General features: G+C 28.1%; 1 protein-coding gene across 1 annotated transcript in view; it reads left to right on the forward strand.

Annotated features, from left to right (window-relative positions):
* LOC113367007 (5-hydroxytryptamine receptor-like) overlaps nucleotides 1-23,457 on the forward strand; it is an 83,075-nt gene extending 59,618 nt beyond the window's left edge. The window contains exons 4-5 of the mRNA XM_026608641.1: nucleotides 22,831-23,125; nucleotides 23,446-23,457. Of these exons, the coding sequence (XP_026464426.1) occupies nucleotides 22,831-23,125; nucleotides 23,446-23,457 (307 nt within the window). The remainder of the gene's footprint in view (nucleotides 1-22,830; nucleotides 23,126-23,445) is intronic.
* Nucleotides 23,458-25,636: the final 2,179 nt, after the last annotated feature.

Genomic DNA, 25,636 nt, shown 5'->3' on the forward strand with positions numbered 1-25,636 from the left:
GTACAATCCTTTCGGTTAAAAATTGAAAATAATTCAAATGGCTGCCTTGGCTGACCATGCAATAGGTTATAATATAGGCTAAACCTGTTTTTATTTTTTTTATTTTCTATTTTATACCCATATGCGCCCACGGTAATTTTCAAAAATATTATTGCACCCTTACGGGCAATCAGGTTGCCGACCCCTGCCTTATATGATTGAAAAGTTGAAAAAAAAGTTAAGTCGTAGATCCTTTACTATGGATTTACCTATTTTATAAATACTTAATGTTCGGAATAATTTTATTACATTTTATTCAAATGCTTGTCATGGAGTAGTGAAGTAAGTGGAAAAATTGTGTATTGACGAGTATATTCTTTGTACGTATAAATCCTTGATCATTGGCTACTTAAATTTAATTTTTCAAATGTAAAAACAAAACATATTCCTAAATTTCAGAGCATTTACAATATTTGCAACCGACAAGCAACCACTGAGTTGCCTTTAATTACAACTTACTCTTACACATTATTTTTTTAAAACTAACAACAACAAATATATCGGATCTGCCACTCACTTAAGAAGAATCATCACAACGATTTAAAATAAAAAGTTGATAATGAAAAAAGGTTTTTACTTTCTTATTTTTTGTTTTTTTTTATTAATGTATAAATCCAGCCTCACAGCTTAAAGTTATTTTAATTACGCTGAAAGTTGTAATTTTGTGACGATGAAAACTTTGATTTCCGTTAGAATCCTTTCAGTTTTGCATTACCTACTTATTTCTATGTTACCACGGTTTTTGTGCACACATATTTTGCAGAAAATAATTCATTGTCATATGCCAATGTTTGCGAGCTTTGAATATTGAATGAAATATTCTGTCACTATAGTTATTTACAAATTAAATTCATTTTTCCTGCTCTATTCAACATTTGCACCTGCAAAGAGATGAAGTGATGTTGATGTCATTTCATTGTAACTTTTTCTATTTTCTACTAGAAATACGCGCATTCCCGCTTCTTCTCACTCAAATTTGTTGTTATTTGTATGAAAATATAATTTTATGCGTTTGTGTGTTTGTGTACACGTGTCACAATTTCCTCACGTCATTTCTGCATTTAAGTTTTCTGCAGTATGTATGAAAAGGTGCCGTTTCAGCGCGCATAAGATCGTATTTATATGCAAAATGAAACAATTTTCTTTTAACGATAGAAAGTTAAATTATGTGCTTTGCATACTGAATAATGTTTTATCAGTTCGTTGATAAAAATGTGTCAGAAAACATAGTTAATAGTTGATGTATTCAAGTACCAGTTTATTTTTATTTATTGGGGAACGTTTGCATTAACATATTATCAAATTTACATATGGCATAAATACCGGAGCTCCGGAATAATTAGGCATATTTATGACGCTTTCGTTAAAGGACATTGCCAAATATTTATTCGTTTCCAAGACCTACTTAACGTTTCGAGGATTTAATCAGCTAAGCACAAATAAAATATTCAGTTGATTTAAATTTAGAATTATTTGATTGACACTATTTTACGGTAATAAATTAAAATAATTTTACAATTTTTCAAGATAAAGAACAATATCACAATATAAAATACAATGAAGAATGCTTAAACAATTTAATGTCTGGATGTCATGAGGCTTGATATTGCATCCTCATTTAGGTTAAGAGTATCTTCAAAAGTTCATATTCATTGGTTCATAAATTTGTTTAAAAAATAACAGCTTTTCTAAAAAGAGAGCAGTATCAAAGATAAAGAAAATATTTTGTGTCTTCGATTGTTTTTGATTTTCTAAGGATTTATAATATTTATACGATCGTATATAATTTCGTCGAAAAACAGTACATATTATAATTAATAACTAACAGAGCTGTTTTTTCGCATATATTTATATCCAACGGCATCTTTGGTTTACAATATTGGTCATCTAAGGAATAATGAGTCATGTTTTAGCTCTAAAACTGAATTCTAAATCTAAATTTATTCTAAAATTAATTACAAATACATTGCGCGAGTAGTGAGAATTGACAGAATAATGGGTGATCAAATATATGGCAAAATCTGGACGATAATGTCATATTAAACACTAAATTATTGCAATTTCCAATAGATATATTTATTTCAAGTAAACTGTATCTAAATTTATCTCGTTAAAATAAATATTTAGTAAACAAAATCAGAATTAAAGAAATTTACGATTTTTTTAACTGGTTTGAATTTTCAAAATCGGCTCAGGATTTTATTTTATTTGGCAAGGAAGTGATATTATAATTATTATAATTGTGATATTCTATATGTATAATATATTGTGTATTTTGTTTATTTTTAAACGTTCATATTTCATATAGTATATTTTCGCATAAATCATCGGTTTATACTATAATTGTACTTAAAATTAGAGAAGTTGTGTTTTTAGATTAAACATGTCGATAACCGTGAATATAATTCTTTGAATGAAGAGATTATGCTTTTAATATTTCCAAAATACCATGTCTTATATCTTTATATAAATTTTTGACTTTATTAATTTTTTTAATGCTTTCTTAAGATAACCAATTATCTCATATTATATAACTTATTTGATTATTGTTTTAACTTTTTTAACTTGTATATTTACAAGCGCAATAAAAATGTATTTGAATAAATTATGACCCATTTTTATATAATCCAGAATAAAATAGAAATTTTTTAATTTGACTTGAATAAACCCTTTCGGTTTTTCTTTTTAGAATCTTAGAATAATCTTTTAACTAACTAGTTCTTCTCAAGCAAACCAACGTTTATACTGTCTATAATTAACATACTTTTTATTAGAATTTGTGTACATTAGTGCAGCAATCTAGAGATGCGGTATTATCAATGGAAAATATATTTTCATCTACATTATCAAATACATATTAATATGTTTCCCCAGATGTAAAAATAACCCTTTACAGGTTTTGCTGCATCAAGTTAGCTCACACTATTTGAAAAATTCTAATTGTAGATAAATTTAGACCAAATGTTGGGTTGTCTTCTAAAAAAGTCACGTTGTTTAGAAAATTAGCGAAACATTTTATCAATTCTCAAATTGTGATACTCTTCAAAGAAATAAAATAATTATAAAATATTTTCAATAGACTGCTTGCTTGATATCATCAGTTTTGGACCTGACAATGAGATGTCCTGATTATGAAGCCTGGCGTTTATCACCAATCCTGCCATATTTTTTACAGTCCTATATTTATTCGAAATGAGCTTTGTTTGAAAATTTGGAATAAATTTTATAAACTAAATAAAATACTGACAATATCCCCGACAACACAATACTTCTATGACAGGGATTCGCTCCAACACTGTTTAAGAATTGAGACCATCCCCCTCATAACACGGTACTTTTACAGTACTGGCTTTATATAACACGGTTTAAGAATTGAGCAAAACCTTCTTCAAAACGTTCTATAGAAAAATATATTATATATTTCTTAAACAAAGATTTTTGAATTAAAATCAGCATTAAAGTTTAATAAAGGTAATTTTGCATGAGTAAAATATATAAAAATGATTCTGCTAAAAGCAAGTAATCACAAATTTGTTTGCAAAAAATAATTCACGGATCTCAAGGTAGTACAAATAACTGCTCAGAGCACTTGATTGTTATGACAATAACAAAATCATACTAGCTGTAAGTGGAATTCTGTCTTAAGGCAATTAGGGCATCGTGCCTTAAGGCAAATTGCTGGAACTTCCCGTACCAAAAATTATTATTTTTTTTTTAAAACGATTAACATTTTTGAAAAAAAATTACTTTGAAAAAATAAGATTTTTGAGAAACTATAAATTGGACAAAAAATTAGTTTATTTTGAAAAAAAAATTTTTTTTTTAAAAATTTTTTTTTTTAAAAAATTTGTTTTTTTTGAAAAAAATTTTTTTTTCTTTATTTTGACATATTGTGGAAGATCTGAACTATTTTTTCAAAGCAATCGTACTGCTTTAACTACATAGGGACAAAATATAAAGCGCGTAAGCGCCGCGTCGCTGTCTTACGCATAAGCATTGGTACGGAACCGATAGGAATGTTAACAAAATGTATACTTATTGTTAAAATCTCTATAAAATGTCTGATAATTTGATGTGCATATGTCTAATGATCATTTTTGACCGCCAAATGGCTCATTTTTTTACTTTTTCCTCTATATCTCCGAAACCGCTGGACCTACCTTCATGAAAGTTGTATCGATTCTTCATCTTGTCAATACAAATAAAATGTTTTTTGAATTATTAAAATCGGACGCTCCGTTCTCTTAAAAACTGAGTTACCGTTTTCGGAACTTTTTGCCCCGTATCTTCGGAACGGCTTGACCTGCCTTTGCCAAAAACTAATCAGCACGTCTCCTTATCAATACGGATCGAATGTTTTTTGAATTATTCAAATCGGTTGATCCGTGTTCCCGAAATCGTCGACGAAAATTTGTATCCGCACATACATACACACACATACATACATACATACATACACACACACATACACACACACACACACACACACACACACACATACATCCATTTTTTCTAAGGTATGCCAAAATGTTCAGAAACCTCTGAAACGTAAAGATATATAAAAATTTTCATTTTCGATTTTTTTGCGATTACTATAACTTGCCCTACGGGAAGTTAATAATTGTAATCTGTAAAACTAAAAAATGTAACAATATTTATTATAAAATGATGTTATGTATTCTTTTTGTACTAGTTCTTCGTCCCCAATAACAAGGGATTCGCATAACTCGCTAGTTTTTTGGAACGTTACTACCGTGTTATACGGGGTTACCTGTACTTTGTTTGCTTTTATCTTGCATAACATACTTTATTTAATTATTTCGTCGTGATATCTGCATTTCAATCTGAGAACGAGCTAAATATAGCTTAATTTCAATTCCATTCACTCGTAAATAATATTAGCATAAGAGTGAAATCCTACATGTGTAAAATAAAACATGTATTTTAAATCGCCTGTTCCATTTCCTATATGACGCAGATGCGTGCTATCGCGATACGTCGCCCCATTACCTTATAACACGTCCATGTATATTATTTCTTCAGATACTTAATTACTATACTGGGTCGCACGCGAACTTTGTTCCTCGGTAATTTCCATCCAAGACTCAGAAGAAAATTCTGGCATGTTAATGACTAATTAGCTTCATTACGCATCCCAAGTTTTGCTATTATTATTTTTATTTCTTTCCTTTTTCATATAGTTGTAATTCCAGCGAGAAAGTTTTTCTTCGGAACTCGCTAAGGGTGGTGTCTTCTAGGGGAGACACTTGGGAAATAGAAATACAAAGCGTTTCGAATGAATAATAGAAATGTATTTTGTTATTCAGATCTATTGTTGTCGGGTATATTGTCCGAAGGTGTTATACATCTTTTATGCTCTAGTTCATCGAAAACGGTTTGAGATAGAGTTTGAAACTTAAATGAAATGAATAACAATGGTCATGATTCTGGTAATCATAACTACAATTATAGATTCATTACTATTAAAGAATTTTTTTTCTAAAAACAATTTTAATATGTAATGTATGATAGAGATAGTACAACCATCTGTTTGCTTTCTAAACAGCGAGATAGTTGAGAGTTATCACAGTAGATTATACAATTTTTAGTTTTATTTGCAGATTATATACCATCCATTCTTCTAAAAACATTATCAGATAAATATCTGATTATTTGATGTGCATATGTTTTTTGATCATTTTTGGCCGCCAATTTTCATTGGATCTCCGAAACCGCTAGACCTAATTTTCCAAAAAAATATTCAGTTCTTCATTTTGTCATTACAAATAAAATATTTTGCTGAATCGTTCATATTTGACGCTTCATTCTCTTAAAAACTGAATTACCATTTTTGGCACTTTTTGTACTGTATTTTCGAAACGGCTAAATCTGCCTTTGCCAAAAATTAATCAGCACACCTTTCGATCAATAGGAATCTAATATTTTACTAATCATTGAAATCGATTGATCCTTGCTCTCAAAAAAGTCGGCGAAAAATTGTATCTGCACATACTTACATACACACATGTGCACACAGATACTATTTTTTCTATGTTATGCCAAAATATTCAGAAAGCTTTGAAACGTAGATTTATATAAAAACATTCATTTTAGATTTTTTTTCGATTGCTATAAGTTACCCAACGGGAAGTTAAAAACGTATCTATAATTATTATTGAAAATTTAAGAACTTAACAAAATTTTCTATAGCCTTCTGTTGTAAAATAAATTCCGATCACAAAAATCTTGAGAAGCATTATCACAGCAGATTATTTAATTTGTAGTTCTGAATTTAGTTCCAAAACAATCACGCAAAAAAGTATCTATAATTTTAATTTTGTACTAGCAAAAATTAAAACATTTTTAGGTTTTGATTTTATTACTCGCGATTTTTCAATAATAAGATGACGTTCACAATTTGAGGAAATATACCAACATACTTACCTTTTATTTTTGAAGAAGGATCTCTCAAAGTAAACCAATTTTAAAAATTTTAAATATATAATTCAACAAAAAATCGTAATTTCTGAAAACCTGGCACACTTATAGTTTATTTTTTGCTGTGGTCCTAGAAATGTTACTCACAGTTACGGTTCAAATGTTTAAAGGAACAAAATTTATAAAAGTTAACCAAGAATATCAAAAAAATTGTCATAATTATTCCAAAGCTCTAGATTGCACTTGAAAGCTCATAATTTCCGAACAACTTTTACCGTTAATGTGGAGTCAATACTATCACCCCATTTCGGTTTGACGTTGAGGTCTGGGACACCCTGTATATATATATATATATATATATATATATATCATTATCTATTTTTATCGTCGCATATAGATTTTATGAACTTTGCTCTTCGGTATTATGCATAATTATGAAGCCTCAAAAGAAAATTCTGGCATGCTGATGAGTAATTAGCTTCATTAGTCGTCCGAAGTTTTGCTGTTATTATTTTTATTTCTTTCTTCTTTGATATAGTTGTAATTCCGGCGGAAAAGTTTTTCCGCACAACTCAATAAATGAGGTTTCACATAGAACTGTTATGAGAAAAATAAAAATAGAAAACTGTGAGCTTTAAATGTATATAAGAAACAATAATTATGGATTTTTCTTAATTTACCAAATATTTTTCACCGTACATATAATTGACTAGTATTAAAACACAGAGTTCAACTCATTGTATCCCCTATAAATTAGATTTACCTATTTTACTAAAAGTCCTTTATATAAACCCTATATAAAACCAAAAATATAGCATGACTCCATAGCATGGTCACCTTATATTTTATCTATTTTTAAAAAAAATTGAGGTGCTGAAAATTACATAGTATATTTCCTATGTTGTAAAAAATCTACTATAAATATATTCCGTCATTACTCGTCATTATATCATCATAAGGCTGTTTATAGACAGTATGGTAGATTTTTGTTTGAAAATTGTATTTTGCATTTAATATAAATGTTATTATCATTATCTATGTCATCAGAAACAGTAGTTTATAATTTTTTTCACCAGTTTTTAGATTTATTATAACAAATAATTTTTAGCAAGTCGTTTTATTCAATTTTATTTATTCCGTCATGATATTATTTGCTATAATTATTTAAATATAATAGGTTCATTGACGATTTTAGGATATTTTATAGAATTTTTTAAAACTCATATAAATCAGAGGTTTTTCAAACTGCTTTGCTTATTCTGAATTTCTATTTCTAATTACTTCTCTTTTTGTAATCATTGATTCTAATTATTTATAAAATGCGTTATTATATATAGTATAAAGCACAACTAATTACATACAAATTTTGGCAACTTAAAACAATAATTTTTCATTCTGTTGAAATCATTTTCTTGAAAGATTTATATATTTTTTCTTCTTATCCCATTTTTTTTACTTGATTTCGCTTCAAATAAATATCGGATACCAACAAGTAATAAATTAAAAATTCCAGCTTTTGCAGCCACTTGTATCATATTCATAAAAACAAAAAAAATATTGACGATATAAATAGTATCAAAAGCAACGAGGTAATAAATTTCAAGTGTCATGTTTGCTGGTGCATTCCACTGCTGTCTGTGTATAATTTTATATAAATAGATAATATGAAAGTCACGTAATAAAACTTTTTTTGAAGTTTCATTTCGAAGGTAAAAATAGAGGTGCAAAGTACGGCAATTGCAATTTCAAGCTTGCATACTTTTTGAAAAATTGTGAGTCTTTCAAGAGCATATATCTAATAATTTTTTAGATAATTTCAAATGATATCAATCCAGAAACTAAAAAGGATGGTTGTATTATGAAAATTAGATATACATTCAAACCTCTTCGAATCCCTGAAAACTGAGTTTTGTTTTACACATCTTTCATCAAACCATGCTTGTTAGTTATAATTAAATAATAATTTATATAATCGAAATATATAATTTTAGTAGATTTTTCTTGCATTTAAAATTCTGTATTACTTTTTTAAGTAAAAACTTTATATTCTAAACTATTTTACTACAACAGATTACATAGTGATAAAATCATCATTGAAATATTCATAACACTTCACAATGTCAGTAATTTCGCATATTCTAATAACGTTATAATCGATTCCAAACTAAAATTAATTTTCAATCAAATTTATATATAATACTTGACTCATATATCTATAGCTCTGGAATTGATTTAAACTGACTCAGAATTTATAGATTATTATATTAAATGTAACAATGCATATATATGAACTCTTGATTGACGTTTTCAATTAGGCTTAACTGATATTCATGAAGACTAAAATGCATATAGTATAGCTACTTTTAGTTTATTTTAGTTAGATAGTTAGGTATAAAATGCATATCCGCAAAATATATATTTTCACACATCGATATCTATTAACGCTTTTTTGTAGTAAAAAAAAGAATATTTATTTAATATTTTAAAGTCTAAAAGAAGCCAAACTTTTTATATTAGGTTATTATATTAATCATGATTTTATTTTTCTGAATACAACAAATAAATATATATATATTTTTTTGTTTATAAATATTTTCTTCGTTTCGAGAATATGGGATGTCTTCTTCTTCAAAAACTTCGGATTGTTGAAATTAACAACTTAAATGAATATACATAAAAAATTAATTTGTGCTAACTATTATATTTTATGAAGCAACCATAAGCGCTTACAACTCAACGCAATATCAATCATAACTCTTAGTGAATTTATAATTTACATTTTAAAAATTGTGTATTTAAGTTTTATAAATTTCAATAAGAAATCAAGATGAAAAAAATTACATTACATATTTCTGATAAATCGTCAATAATTAGAAACGAAAAATTAAGTAATTTAAAAAAAATGTTACTTAAAACGTTAAAAAATTATGCTAAAAAACGTTCAAAAATCTCTGAAACGTAAAGATATGCAAAAATTTTAATTTTTTTTTTGTGATTACCATTGCTTACCCTACGGGAAGTTAATAAAATTTTCAATAATTAAATAATAATTTTGAATGATAATTTGACAAATCTTCGTCGTTTAAATATTTTCGGAAGTGTGATACATATTGAACCTGATAAAGGATACTTAGCTGATCCTTGATTGTATGTCGCGCTACTAATATAATAATCTATGTTTACACATATTGCACATATGATTCATTAATAATTAATTCAGGAGATAGGATATATCTTGGTGCGAGGATAACACGTTCAGGGAATTCAATTAGCTTTGGGTTATAATGCATCCATGTTAACATCTTGTGTTAATGACATGACTTGTCATCTAGGATGTCTGCACCTCAAGAATTCACTGAAATTCATATAAAGGTTCAATATTAACATATTCCTCAGGAGACTTAACTGAAATATGTAATAAATATTTGGGTGCTAAGCTTTAATTCGTTGCTCTGTTTTGTTATACGCCGATTAAAAAACTCAGAAAAAATTGAAATGTTTCTTGACATTATACATGATTTGGTTCATTTATAACATCCGTTACAAAACTTGGTAATTAAATATTACAAATTTATTAAATTCACACGTTTCTATTAACATCATTTAGTGACAAAAAAGTAGAAGAAATATAAAAAAGTTATTACAAAAGTTGGTGTGATATTTATAATATAATTCTATAATATACTACTTAAAAAAAAATCTGCAAAAATGTCACTAAAATAACTGCACAATCTCAACAATAAATTAGTGGTGTATGTCATCCAGCCTTAAAGCAAATTGCTGGAATTTCCCGTTCTGTAATAAAATATTCGAAAAATGTGAAATGTTTTTAAATATATTATTATTAATACTGTAAAATTTATGATTCGTATACTATCATTTATTAACTTCCCGAAGGAGAAGTTTATGTTTTCATCAAAAAATCCGAATCGCTAATTTTATGTTTTCTCGACGTTTCGAGCCATTCTGAATCGAATGAGACCAAATTTGGAAAAAGTATGTGTGTGTGTGTGTGTGTGTGTGTATGTGTGTGTGTGTGTGTGTGAACAGATTTTTTGCCGTAAATCGACGTTTTCTCCAAAACGGTTGGACCGATTTCAAAAATTTAAAAGCCATTTGATGTATCTCGATGAGGACAATCGTCTCTGAGTTTTGTGCGGCGATCGGCCAAGCCGTTTCTTTGTAAATTGCAGAAAAGTGAAAATTTTTCGTCCACGTTTTAGCCCGCAATTCTGAATCGATTCTGAAAATTCAAAAACCGTTCGATAGATATTGGTTGGGGAATCGTGCTGATTAGTTTTTGGTTAAGATCGGCCGGGCCGTTTTCTTGTAATAAAGTTTTTAAAAAAAAAATTTTGACGATTTTTATGATTATTTTTTTGACGAAAGATACCATAGTTTTCTAGGTCATACTAAAATATTACGGCCCTACGACAACTGGTTCAGCTTTAAAAATTAGTCAAAGTTTGCAAAAATCAGTATGGTCTTTTTGGCATTTGTCAAAATTAGACTTTTGATCGACGTTTTCTCAAAAACGCCTGAACCGATTTTAGAAATTAAAAGCCATTTGATGTATTTCGGTGAGGACTATCGTTTGTCAGTTTTGTGCAACGATCTGCCAAGCCGTTTCATTGTAATTCGAAAAAACTTTTCGTCCACATTTAAGCTCATCCTACCGAACCGATTTTGAAAAATCAAAAACTGTTCGAAAGATATCATTTGGGAATGATACTGATTAATTTTAGGTGAAAATCTACCGAGCCGTTTTCTTGTAATTAACTGTTGAAAAAAAGTGTTAAATTTTCGTCCACATTTAAGCTCATCCTACCGAACCGATTTTGAAAAATCAAAAACTGTTCGAAAGATATCATTTGGGAATGATACTGATTAATTTTAGGTGAAAATCTACCGAGCCGTTTTCTTGTAATTAACTGTTGAAAAAAAGTGTTAAATTTTCGTCCACATTTAAGCTCATCCTACCGAACCGATTTTGAAAAATCAAAAACTGTTCGAAAGATATCATTTGGGAATGATACTGATTAATTTTAGGTGAAAATCTACCGAGCCGTTTTCTTGTAATTAACTGTTGAAAAAAAAAATTTAATCCTTCTTTCATGGAACTTTTTTGGCGATATACATCATGGTGTTATAGAACTTACTGTAATATTACGGCCTTACAACAAGTAGTTTAATTTTAAAAATTCGTCAAAACTTTGCTAAAATTATTATCGTTTTTTTTTAAAGTAGGATTGATGAAGTATATTATTTACACATTTTTTTGATCAAGTCGATTATTTACACATATCGGGAAGTTCATGTAATTTGCCTCAAGGCTAAATACCAAACCAACTAGTTTTGTTTATATTTATGTTATAGTTAATTATTGTTACTAGATTTTATATTATAAAGCAGTTGTAACAGATATTGCATTTAAAAAATATACGATTCGTATTTTAAAGATAGAATATAAAAGCTTATAAATTGGACGATGGTGTTCATATGAGTTTACATGGAAAGTAAATAAACAAAACTCAAGAGTAGACACAAAACGAAGTAGAGCTAAAATGAAGAATCTTGTCCCTTTTTTTCATTTCTGAAAAAAAGTTTTTTTGCCTCTCTAAACTAATCGTTTCTTAACAAGATTTTGGAATCATTCGAATCGGAAATTCTCTCAAAAACTGCAATTTTCTACATTTTTGCTCCTTATCTGTGAAACGGCTGGGCTTGTCTTTGCCAAAACCCAATCACCATGTTTTCTCATTGTTTTGAATTGAATGTTTTTTGAATCATTCAAATCGGATGCTCTGTTCTCTCAAAAACTCAATTACCATTTTCTTCACTCTTTGCATCATATCTTCGAAATGGGAGGACCGATTTTTGCCAAAAACTAATCAACAAGTCTCCTTATCAATAGGAATCGATTGCTTTTGAATATAATCAAGTAATCCGTGCCTCTAAAACGTCGACGAAAAATTGTATCTATACATATGCACACACACACATACATACATACATACAAACATACAGGTGCTAATTGACCAGCGTTCAATGGAAAGAGAAAGGACGAATGGGACTTCGCCCGTTTAAAAGATGAGTATAAGTTTAAAAATTATAACATTCATTATGACAAGTTAAGAATTATAACATTCTAGATCCTCCCCCCACGAAGTAATGCCTAACGGAGCGGAGGTTTTAGTCGGTATTATACCAGAGCGGTATTGAGTCCGACATACCCAGAAAAAACACTGAGGTGTATAAAGGCATTTCCTTCGCTATACAAAAAAACACATACATACATCTTTTATTTCAATTTTCAGAAAACGCTGAAACGTAAAGATATGCAAAAAAATTTCATTTTTGATTTTTGGACGATTATAATAATTTACCCTATACTACGGAAAAGTTGATATACTGGTAAGAAATTAGTAAACAACGAAGGAAAATAATTAGTTGTTATGACATCTAAGCAAGAATTTTTGATATATTTATGACAAACCTATCACTATTACTTTACCATTATTCAACACTTTATTTAAAAGGTAAATTTTTATGCAGAAAATATTAATTTACCTAAATGATGTGCAATTGTTATTATTGTAATTTGGAAAAAATGCATCTTTTTGCATTCCAAACTACTAAAAATTCTCTTTTTATCAAAAAATTGGTACAAGCAAGCTGTCATTTATGAATCAATGTCTCTTTTGGCAATGTTCCAAATCATGATGTATAAATTTCGGGTAGTGCATCGAAAGCAAATAGAAGTTTGTGGCAACTATGGATCGCAGCTCGTGCGACTCCGGATTTCATTACCGCACACGTCACACATTCCGGCCGAAATGTCAGTCGTCTCTGATAAGCGCATGATTGCATATTTATAGAGAGTACATTTTTCATTCGACAACAATATTCTGCACCTGCTTCTCGCATATTTATAGTGTTATTTTACATAGAAAATCCTGAAGTAGTTGATGAAAATATGGAATCCCTCAGTGATAAAAAATTGGCAATTTACTATGGTTATAGACTATAACCATAGTAAATTACCAATTTTTTTGCCAATACTATAACTTATAGTATACAATTTATATCTACGAAATTTTATATTTGATCATAATTTATTAGTTAAATTATGAGAAACATGTATTTGGATTTGAACACAAATTATTCTTTGTAAAAGTAATTGAATCTCAATAATTAGCGCGCTGATCTTACCAATTATTTATATGTAATTATCAGTTAATAACATTATTTGTAAAATATTCCGAACCAAATTTAATTTTAACGGTGGACATTAAATATTATATTTCAAAAACTACTTAACTTTCTATGATGGTATATTATTATATTGTTCTACTTTGCAAAGTATTAGAATCTTGAATAAAAAAACTTATCACAATTAAAATTACAACAGAAAGAATAGCAAATTTTAATTTTAGAGTAACGGTAGTGACAGTCGTCACAACAGCTAACTATACTGATTTTGAGATAGGGTCCAAAGGGATAAAGTTGAAGTATTTTTGTTTGAACAAGTTCTCAATTTTGCTTTGAGTCACCGTCCTATATTAACATCTGTAGACTGCATTGCTTTTGAAAAGTTAAAAGAAAGTTTTTTTGTTCTTTTTTTTTAATAGTAACTGTTACTTGTATACAGATAGGTTACCTTCTTTGTTATTCTGCTGTAAGTTGAACATTAGTAGTTAATTACCAAACTGTGTGGGTACGGTTGTGACATGTATTTCTTGTTCTTTTCGTGAATATTAATCAGATAAAGAAAACTTCAATTTGAGGACGGTTGTGACACTCGCGCTTTTCTTGTATCATCTAATTTTATGACTCATTCAACGTATTTGACAGTATTTCAGTATTTCTTCGTAGACAAATTTTACATTACCAGTTAATTTACTTTTCTCCCAGCTTACTGATAAATTAATAAAACTAATGTCAATTTGCTAATTTGATAAAAATAATTTAATAATTTATTTCAGCACATAATTCAATAAATAATAAAGTAAAATGTGCAATATATTTTTGAATTACATGTGTTATATTTCTAATTTAATTAATTTTCAAAGATCTTAAATTCACTTTTGAAAAATGCAATTTTAAATTAAAAATATATCAGAAGAGTTGCAAAATTAATTTCAAGCATGAAACGTATTTACAAACAATATAGTTTCTTTTAATAAAATATTTTACCTATGAAAGACACAATCATTATTTCTGATTTATTTTTGATAGGTGCCATTTCATGAGCAAGCTTAAATAAATGGCATAAGTAATATATAATTCATATTTGCATTTATTAATAATTTTTATAAACATTATTCGAATTAAGATTTGTTACTAAGAAGGCGCGTGCGGACAAAATTAATTGATTAATTACATGAATAATGAAGATCTACATTTGGTTCTTCGTATTATAATTAGTTCAAGAAAAAAAAATTCACTCCTTAGTCTATTACGGCACATAATCATCTACAGTAACCTTCTCCAGTAAAGCCTTTCAGATTTGCAAAGTCATGTTTGAATTGGATTCCCTCTGCTGATCTTGAAAATTCAGCATTGAGAATAATATATTATTTTTAAAGTTATCGGATAAAAGAGATGATAATAAATCTGCTCAGGTAGCAATTGGCTTGATGGATTAGATCAGTATAAATATTGTATTTGATATTAATGAGAATTCCATCTTGAGGTCAGGTTATTGAGCATAACGGAAACATGGTAATTCAAGCAAATAAACAAAATCAGGTAGCTTACTAATATTCTATTTTTTGTTAACATGAGAATGAATTTTTATTAATAGATAAAATACCGTTGGATGAATTTTAATATCTTCAAACTGATTTTTAATTCCATAATCTGTTGGATTATTTTTTCTCATATACATCCTAATTGCATCCTTCGTAGATTCAAATTTGTGAGTATTTCATTTTGTTCACATCATAGATACATTTGGATTGCTGAATAATTCCGCATGATACCAGTAGTTAATGATTGCTAATGCAAAATTTCCACAATTGGATATGTATATTCACCTGTGCATATTTAACATATAATATTGAGGGATCACAATGTTCGCAATTAGTGTATACTGGCACCTGTTTGCATTTCTGTCGAGGTTATTATTGAATCTGGCATCCGACGAGTCGATCCTTTGGTTATGATTTGATACTCTATGAATATTATGCTGATTTGCATTCCAGGGTTTTCCAACCTGATTGACAACACTTAAGTCTTCATATACATAATCAACAATAATAATCAATAATTTAATAATAATAATAATAACTATTACAATTATAATAGTAACTTTAAATTAGTCCACCGCAATAAAATTAATCATTATTGAATTAAAAATTACTTGAATATTCAATTAAAATTTAAGCGAATTAGTTTCCGTACTCCAAGTAGCTTCTGCATTTTTTGTATAAAAATAAACGTATTATTTTATTGAAGCTGATATGTATTAAATATGAGATAAATAGTGAAATAAAGCTTCATAGGGAATCAATAAATCAAACAGCAATTATTATGTAAAGGTAATCATAGTAGTTTTCTACAATATTTTTTATTAATTATATTAAATTTGTTTTGAGTAAATGCTAGGCAGAATTATTTAATTCAAACTGATTAAACATCAACCTGGACTTAATATCCGAGCTTTAAAATAATCAAATGAAAATTGAGTTTAGTGAAATTTTTTGTTTGAAATCTTTGGTACTCAATCTTTATAATGACTTTAAATTCCTAAAGTAATATCTTTTGCAAATTTTTAAATTGCAATTGAAATTTTTAATATTATAGCTTTTATTACTTAAATCTAACTTAAATTATTATTGAACAAAATTTAATTATTTTGCAATATATTAACTTTTTAAACATTTTGCAATATTATATTACAAAAAAACAATCAAATTTTACATCAAAATATTTTCTTCTTTGGCGTAAATAAAATATTATTCCTTTGAGATTAACTTAATATAATCACTTTAAATTTTTAAACTAACTGATAATCTGGTAAAATTGTTTCATTTTCTGACTGACTATTTATAGATCGTAATAAAAAAAAGTAATTTATGTCAGGTGATAGATTCAAATATATTAATATTTCTAAACAATTTATTAAATTAAGTAAAATTATATTACAGAAAAACCGAATCTTTAGAATAAAGAAAAATGCATTTCCATCCAAACAATATTTTTGTATAAATAAAATTATATGACAATTTAAATTTATAAAATAATAATTTTTATTAATTAAATATAAGTAAATGGTAGGCAAAAACTTACAACTAATATTTTGATATATTAAACTAAATTTCAGTAGCATTATATTAAAGAATAAAAAATAATAATATTATATTACACAAATATATGCAATGCATACAATATTTTGATTACTGAAATCAAAACGCAACTAGAGGGGTGCATGGCATCGTGCCTTAAGGCAAATTTTTAGAACTTCCCGTAACGTAATTAAAAATCTTGGTACGGAACCCAATAAAAATTACATAAAATGTGTACACATTATTAAAATCTCTATAAATTATTCGTTTATTTGATGTACATATGTACAGATGTCCCATAAACATTTTTGACCGCCAAATGACATTTTTTTAATTTATTTTTAGTGAGAGTCCATAACCGCTGGACCTGCCTTGCCAAAAATTCAATCAGTTCTTCATCTTGTCAATACAAGTAAAATGTTTTTTGAATTATTAAAATCGGACGCTCCGTTCTCTTAAAAACTGAGTTACCGTTTATGGCACTTTTTTGTATCTTCGGAACGGCTAGACCTCCTTTCGCCAGAAACTAATCAGCACTTCTCCTTATCAATACGAATCGAATGTTTTTTGAATTATTCAAATCGGTTGAACCGTGTTCCCGAAGTCGTCGACTACAATTTGTATCCGCACACATACATCCACACACACGTATATCCATTTTTCTAGGTATGCCAAAATGGTCAGAAACTTTTGAAACGTGTTATTGCCACAGTCTTATCATAGTAATCAGTTCAAATTTTAAAAATTAACTATTTTCACTCATATTTTATCAAAATGAATAAGTTACGTATTATTACATACAGATTGAAAGCCTCTGACAATTTCATGGTGGGCAAAATTAGCTCTCGGCCACAGTATCCAAATGTTAATTGCGATGGGTTCGGTCTATATTTGATATCGCCGAATATGCCTCACTCGAAAGCAAATAAATTAGATTATTGTTGCAGTGGAAGGAGCTGTAAATTTCATTTGCAAATAGCCGACATTTTAATCGCAAATGTGCGACTAATTGAATATATCAAGTAACTTTGCCGAGCGGAATAACTTTTTAATGTAACGTTCGCGTCGGGATCCGTATTGGAAAGTTTAATTTTAAAAACGATAGCATAAAATTGATTTAAAAGAATATTATATTATATATTGGGTTATAAGTTATTTTTTAAAGCAGGCGGTATAAAAATAGATAGACCTAGTTATTTTGAAACCTCGCAAGAAAATTGATTTAATAAATAGTTCAGAATCCTTTAACGTCATCCATTTAGACTAAGGGTTATAATAAGCATAGTTATTTTCAAGCAAATAAACAATTTGAGAGGATAGAGAATGTCTTAAATGCAACCCTTCAACGTATCTAAGGCCCTTTAAGGTTCCTTAGTTTGCAAATATTAAGACTGACTAACATCTTAGTACCTTCATAAATAAGTAAACATGAAAATGGATAGGTGCAAAGGTGTACATATGAACGCATATGTAAATTAATTGAAACATATACGTACTGACTCTGAATATATTATTACATTAATATTATCAAAATGATATATTTGTTTAGTTCTAGCGAGCAAATGGCTTGTTTTAGAGCTCACATTAAAGTTAGTTTGTATTAGGCAGAGAAAATATAATATAATTTTATATGGTAAATTGTATTATTATTCAATTTAATTGCATCAATTATTTAGGTTTTCAAAATAGTGCCTCTTTTTGAACTTCTTCTCAATTGAAAAACGGCTTTACCGAGCTTTTAATTTAAATTTTATTTAAATAATTATTAAAATCATATATTGATTTTTTAGCAAAAGCGTTGAGAATATCTTGATAACTGATACTTGTAGTTTTACCATGCAACTTTAAACTCTTGTATTAAAATATGTATTAGTCACTTAAAACTCCAAAGAAAAAATAGTTAGCCAATAGCATTATCTGTTAAAAATATGAATTATTTCTCCAAGAATCTAACAATTACAAATAAAATTATATTGTATATTTTACTGGACATAAAAGCCCAATATTGCGTTCTACCAAAAAATAATGTTATAAAAAAAAAGTATGTAAAAAGAAAGTGCAATGATTTATTATGGATTAATTTAATTATTTTTTTCATTAGACTGTTGCCAATTTATTCTATTAACGCCAAGTTAAAAATGATTTAAATTAATTTTAAGTTTCTTATTATAAAAAATTATTAGAATTGTGGTGCATCAACGCACAAGATTTTCATCTAATAATGTATTATATAATCATATAATATGTGTGTTTATGTTCGATCATATAGCTACCGATATTACATTATCATTATTATCAGTTTTTATCACCTTGTATTTTACGAGTTCATATCTTCATGGTAAAAACCATAAAAACTATATATCTGCAGAATTCAATAATAGTCTTATATTGCATTAAAATTTTGCCATAAATTCTTTTTGCAATTACTATTTTGATTAAACGCATAAATCAATCTAGATCTTTAAAGCCTGGTGTAAGATTTATAATAAAAATTCACTCACTGTAATATACTTTATTTTCTAATAAATATTGAAAGAGATTAAAAATTATTTCTTAGCAGATTTAGTTTATCGTACGTTATGATTTTTCTTTAATTTATGTGAAATAACAATGGAAAAACTTTCCATTATTAAATAAACAATAAAAAAATGAAAAGGTATGATATAAATACCTGTAATATGAAAAAAAAATAGAAATAGGGTAGGGCCAGGCACAAAGGTCCATTTTGATCAATTTTATTATAAAAACCAAACTAATCATGCAGAAATAACGCATTCAAACAAATAACTATCTGACTATGTTCAGTGAAACTCTTAGCTAATTCAATATTGTTGAAATGTGGTCTTTTACTGTTTCAAAAATTTGTCACCTGGCCATTTTTATCTCATAGTATTAGCGAATTGTATTTTTTCCGCGAAAACAAACTTCTTCTTCGAGAAGAAGAAGAAATATTTTTACTTTCACTAAACAATAATCGATATGATTTCTAATTGATGCCTCTCAAACATACCCACTTATAAAATCTACAATTGTATAAATTAATTTAATTTGTTTAACACATTTAATTTTATCCAATTCTTGCTCTGAAAATGTATTTTATTTAAGCGTTGACGTCAACTGTAATCAGTAGCTACCTACGAAACACCTAAGAATGTGCACCTATCCCCGTTTTACACAGAATGGAAAACCTTGTAACTCAACAGGTTCACTTTTATATGGAGAAACCGTGCTAAATGAAAATCACTATAATAAAGCTTTTTTTTTGTCTGTTTTTAATATGATGAATAATTAATTAATTTCAATAATAAAGCAAATAAAAAAAACTATTTTAAATATTGCATTTTCTTCATAGATAAAAATTAAAATTGGTTTGTAAAGACATAACCTTTTTTACTCACTAGTTTTTTATTTTCGTCTTTTGCAATTGTAAAACTCTAATTTTTTTTATAAAATATAGGTTAAAAATGATTTTGTTATTTGCTCACCTTGAATAAATTTACTCTGTTAATTGTATATAAACAATAATTAAAAGCTAGATTTAAAAACGATGATGCTCTCTATTTTGATATGCCAAACAAACTAGCTTATACACACATAATTTATTTTTGATCATAAAACCGGGGCTTCCCGTCTCATATACATATTTCCATCATAGACATACACTACTAAGAATTCGTAACTGTAACCTACATTTTGTAGTATTGTAATTCGACAGTAAACCAATGAAAATGTTATTGTATATATAAGAAAATTATAGTTTAGTGTTTATAATTTCATGTAAATACAAAATAAGTGAATTTCGTTAAAAAAATTGTTTCAAAAACCGTGTAAGATCGAAATCGTACATATTTTAGTATGTACAAATAATGTATGAAGATTCTTATTAGAATCGCTCAAGTATCGCGACGCGGCAATAATTATAAGCTGAGATAATTCTTATAATTATATAGCTTTCTTTTATAACTGGTGTCGACTCAGTGAATCATATAGTTAATTTTAGGCCTATATTAATAATAATAATAGTATGTTATTGCAGACTAAAAAATCTATCATTATCAACATTTCATCAAAATGAAACGGCCCGATCAAACTTTACCAAAAACCCGACCAAAAGCCTTCGAACAATTTTAAAAATTTTAAGATCGACTCAAAATTGTGGACAAAAAGTTTTAGAAACTTTACAGAATTCTTGAGGCAACAGCTTGAGATAAAAACCAAAAAGCTTTACTGGTTAATACGGACTAAGTCCAAACTAAGCTCATGCAATAAGCTACTTTTATATAAAACTTTATTCAAACCAATTTGGTGCTATTGACTACAATTGTGGGGCAATGCTCATAAGACTAATATAGAAATAATTCATCTATTTCAGAACAAATTGAAAATTGCCTTAGGAGCACCAAAATTTATGTCAAACTGGCTAATTTATCTTGACACAAATACCTTTACCATAAAAGATGTAATAACAAAAACAACACATAAATATAGAAACAAACTCATCACTCACCCAAATTCACTAGCAAACTCCTCAGTAACAGAGAACTATCGATGAAAGTTGAAAGGAAAAGCGCCACTGGATTTGTCATCCTAATAAAAAAAGAAATAATTTAGTCATTATTTATAAGAAATTACTTTATAAGTAAATAGTTAAGATTATATAATTATTAATAAAATATTGTTAATATTACAACGAATGGAAAAACAACTATTGAATTGTTTTTCCAACATGACCATTTAGAGTACAATTTCCTTTTATGGCTGACAATTGTAAATTCCCCAAATTTATTAAATGTCCTTAACTGGACAGTTGTGAATAAAGTATAGAATAAAAAAAATAATAATATAACTAATAATAACTCTCATACTAAATAATAATATAATAAACTAGTTGGTTTGGTATTTGGCCTTAAGGCAAGTTACATGAACTTCCCGATATGTGTAAATAATCGACTTAATCAAAAAAAAAAGTGTAAATAATATACTTCATCAATCCTACTTTAAAAAAATGATAATTTTAGCAAAGTTTGACGAATTTTCAAAATTAAACTACTTGTCGTAAGGCCGTAATATTACAGTAAGTTCTATAAGACCATGATGTATATCGCCAAAAAAAGTTCCATGAACATCGGCTTAAATTTTTTTTCAACAGTTAATTACAAGAAAACGGCTCGGTAGATTTTCACCTAAAACTAATCAGTACTATTCCCAACTAATATCTTTCGAACAGTTTTTGATTTTTTTTAATCGGTTCGGTAGGATGAGCTTAAATGTGGACGAAAAGTTTAACACTTTTTTTCAAATTGCAAAGAAACGGCTTGGCAGATCGTCTCACAAAACTGACAAACGATAGTCCTCATTGAGATACATCAAATGGCTTTTAAATTTCTGAAATCATTTCAGGCATTTTTGAGAAAACCTCGATCAAAGGTCTAATTTTGACAAATGCCAAAAAAACGATACCAATTTTTTCAAACTTTGACGAATTTTTAAAGCTGAACCAGTTGTCGTAGGGCCGTAATATTTTAGTATGATCTAGAAGACTATGGTATCTACCGTCCAAAAAATAATATAAAAAATCGTCGAAATTTTTTTTCAAAAAAACTTTATTACAAGAAAACGGCCCGGCCGATTTTTACCAGAAACTAATCAGCACGATTCCCAACCAATATCTTTCGAACGGTTTTTGAATTTTCAAAATCTATTAAGAATTGCGGGCTAAAACGTGGACGAAAATTTTTTCACTTTTTTGCGATTTACAAAGAAACGGCTCGGCCGAACGTCACACAAAACTCTGAAACGCTAGTCCTCATCGAAATACATCGAATGGCTTTTAAATTTTTGAAATCGGTCCAACCATTTTTGAGAAAACGTCGATTTACGGCAAAAAATCTGTTCACACACACGCACGCACCCACACATACTTTTTCCAAATTTGGACTCATTCGATTCAGAATGGCTTGAAACATCGAGAAAACATAAAATTAGCGAATTGGATTTTTTTATGAAAACATAAACTTCTCCTTCGGGAAGTTAATAATTAATCTTTCAATAATGTTAATTCCAGATATTGGGCTGTGACGAACATCGACTACATCCATCAAAGGACAAAGCGTCGTATAATGCTGATGATCCTGGCCGTGTGGAGCGTGTCCTTCCTGGTGTGCGTGGCACCGATGCTCGGCTGGAAGGATCCCGATTGGCAGCGCAGGATATCCGAGGATTTGAAATGTCTAATCAGCCAAGACGTCGGATATCAGGTGTTTGCGACGATATCATCGTTTTATTTGCCGCTTCTAGTCATACTGATATTGTATTGGAGGATATTTCAAACGGCGCGGAAGAGGATACGACGAAGACAGGTTAGCAGTACAATTGATAATATATTGTCAAAGAATTTAAAGCCAGTAAAGGATTTTTTTTCAATATCTTTACATACATATTCTCTCGATAATATCTTTTCGAACAAATCACAGTGATTTTAATAAATATTAAATTTTAATAAATATTAGTTGTATATACAGATATACACACAATTATTTTTATATGCTGTTTTATAAGTAACGGTTATTTTCGTATATGTAGGGTAGTTGAAGGATCCATGGGTGAAAAGGTTCACGAAATCTCGATATCTCTCAAAACAAGTCAAGTTGAGAATTTTTTAACATTATATTTTTAACAGCCAGCACCTTGATTCTTAACACGTTGTTATCAAGAGACGACAATATTTGAAAATCCATAACAAAAATATTTTCTTTCGTTGTTAGTTTTTCTGGCACTGTTGTTTAGTTTACGAGACCTTAACATAATTTTTAAGTATACATTGTTTAATTGTTTTATAAGATATATTGTTATTTTTAATTTAGACTCAATAGTTTTTATTATATAATCTCTATAATAGCTAACATGAGTTTGGGGTAAAAAGGAATCCTATATCTTCACAATGGCATAGGTGTAAACAATGAGAAAATAGTAAATGAAAATATAAAATTAGATAAAGAAAGGTATTTTACAAGAGATAAATCAAATAAATAGTTATTCCAACTTTGCTGATAAATATTTCTGACGAAATACGAGATCAAGGTTATATACAGTATTCTCTGTAAAAGATGCACTTTTATATCTTGCAGTGGTTTAATAATGTAGCTATTATCTTGTAAAATCCCTTCAAAATTAAAATTAAGACACTGGATCTGTTCGCTTTCTTGCTGTTCCAATTTACCGCGCCTATGGGGTAAAAAGGGGCAGTTGACAAGTTATAGAAAAAGAGTAGAAAAACACATTTTTGTAAAAATAAACTCTATATTTTTTATTTAATTTTTAATTTTTATAACCCTTGTTTATCTTAAACTTTTTCACATATTTTTATTTTAAACTTTTTCTTTCGTTTTAATTTTTTAAGTACCCAATTTAAACTTATAAATTTTGAAGTTGTAATTTCACTGTGAAAATAAGTAAATAAATAGAAAATATGATTTTGAACAAATTTCTAAAGAAATGATATAAAAATAAAATGCACTAATGCAAATTAATGATAAAAACCATAAATAAGAACATATAAACAATGCACACTATTAATTAAAGTTTCTTTTTTCTGTAGCTTAAATTATATTATTGTATTTTTAAGTACATTTTAATAAAAGTAAAGTAGAAGTCAATCATTTTAAATAAATTAGAAATCAATAATTTTAAATAAAACTCAATATTAAAAATCATACTCGTTTTTTTAAGCTGACAAAAGTAATCTGATAAATTCCATAAGCTTTTAAACATAAACATCACTCAACTCTAAAATGACTTACTCAATTAGATTTTTTAACTTATAATGAAATTTATTTATTATGTGGCTCTCCACACTTAGATTGATTTTAATTTTTAACTAGTGATGTATGGCATCGTGTCTTAAGGCAAATTGCTGGAACTTCCCGTACCGTAACGAAATGTTCGAAGAATATTAAATGTTCTCAAATAAATTAGTTTAATATTAATACTGTAACCATGTCTAATATTTAAAAAAATTATATAAACTGAATTACAAAGTAAAATTATTCATTCAAAATATATAAGTGAGCTTTAGAACTTTAGCCAGAAATAAAATTAAAATCTGAATTATTTTCGATACAAAAAAATCGAAAAAGAAATTGAAATAAAATTTTATGCACTCTTTGCTTCGTATCTCCGTAGCGGGTAGACCTGCCTTTGCCAAAAACTAATCAGCACATTCATTTTACCCTACGGGAAGTTAAAAAATTAATGTTCTATGTCTACGAAATATTACTTGAAAACAAAATGACAAATACTTTTTAGTTATCAAAGTGTTAAATTACTATTTTATCAATAACATAATAATTGCTGTCATCAAATCAAGTAAATACTGTTACATTATTTTCAACAAATACTTCGAAATCGTAAATTCAATTTTTATTTCCAAATTCTAAGAATATTACTCAAATGTATATAAGAGTTTACCACCCATCACCAATATCGGATAGCAGAAATATATTATAACGTCCAAGAGAAGCGAACAAAATTTATATGCTAAAGATGCAAAAAGCTTTATGAAATATTAAGTTGATATTCATTCTCTCCTTGAAATTTGAGTGCTTGATTATGCCGCTCACGAACTTCCGTATAAAACGAGAAATAACTTTGGTTAGTAAAATCTCAACTGCTCCTCTTGGGAAATGAATACTTATATTATTCATCTCCAACTTTGCATTACATCACGCATTTTGTTAAATCTGTCCGGAAAGATACCTGGGTACTACCTGGACTCATAAACGCGTCAGAAGGAAATTAGATAATATCGTCGATGATGCATTATCTCCGCGAGAAGAATTACGATGTACTGGATATAGCGAAGTTTTTTTACG

Source organism: Ctenocephalides felis, unplaced genomic scaffold (assembly GCF_003426905.1).
Source record: "Ctenocephalides felis isolate EL2017-DRISC unplaced genomic scaffold, ASM342690v1 CF-g0.4_SCAFFOLD_01170, whole genome shotgun sequence".
NCBI lineage: Eukaryota > Metazoa > Arthropoda > Insecta > Siphonaptera > Pulicidae > Ctenocephalides > Ctenocephalides felis.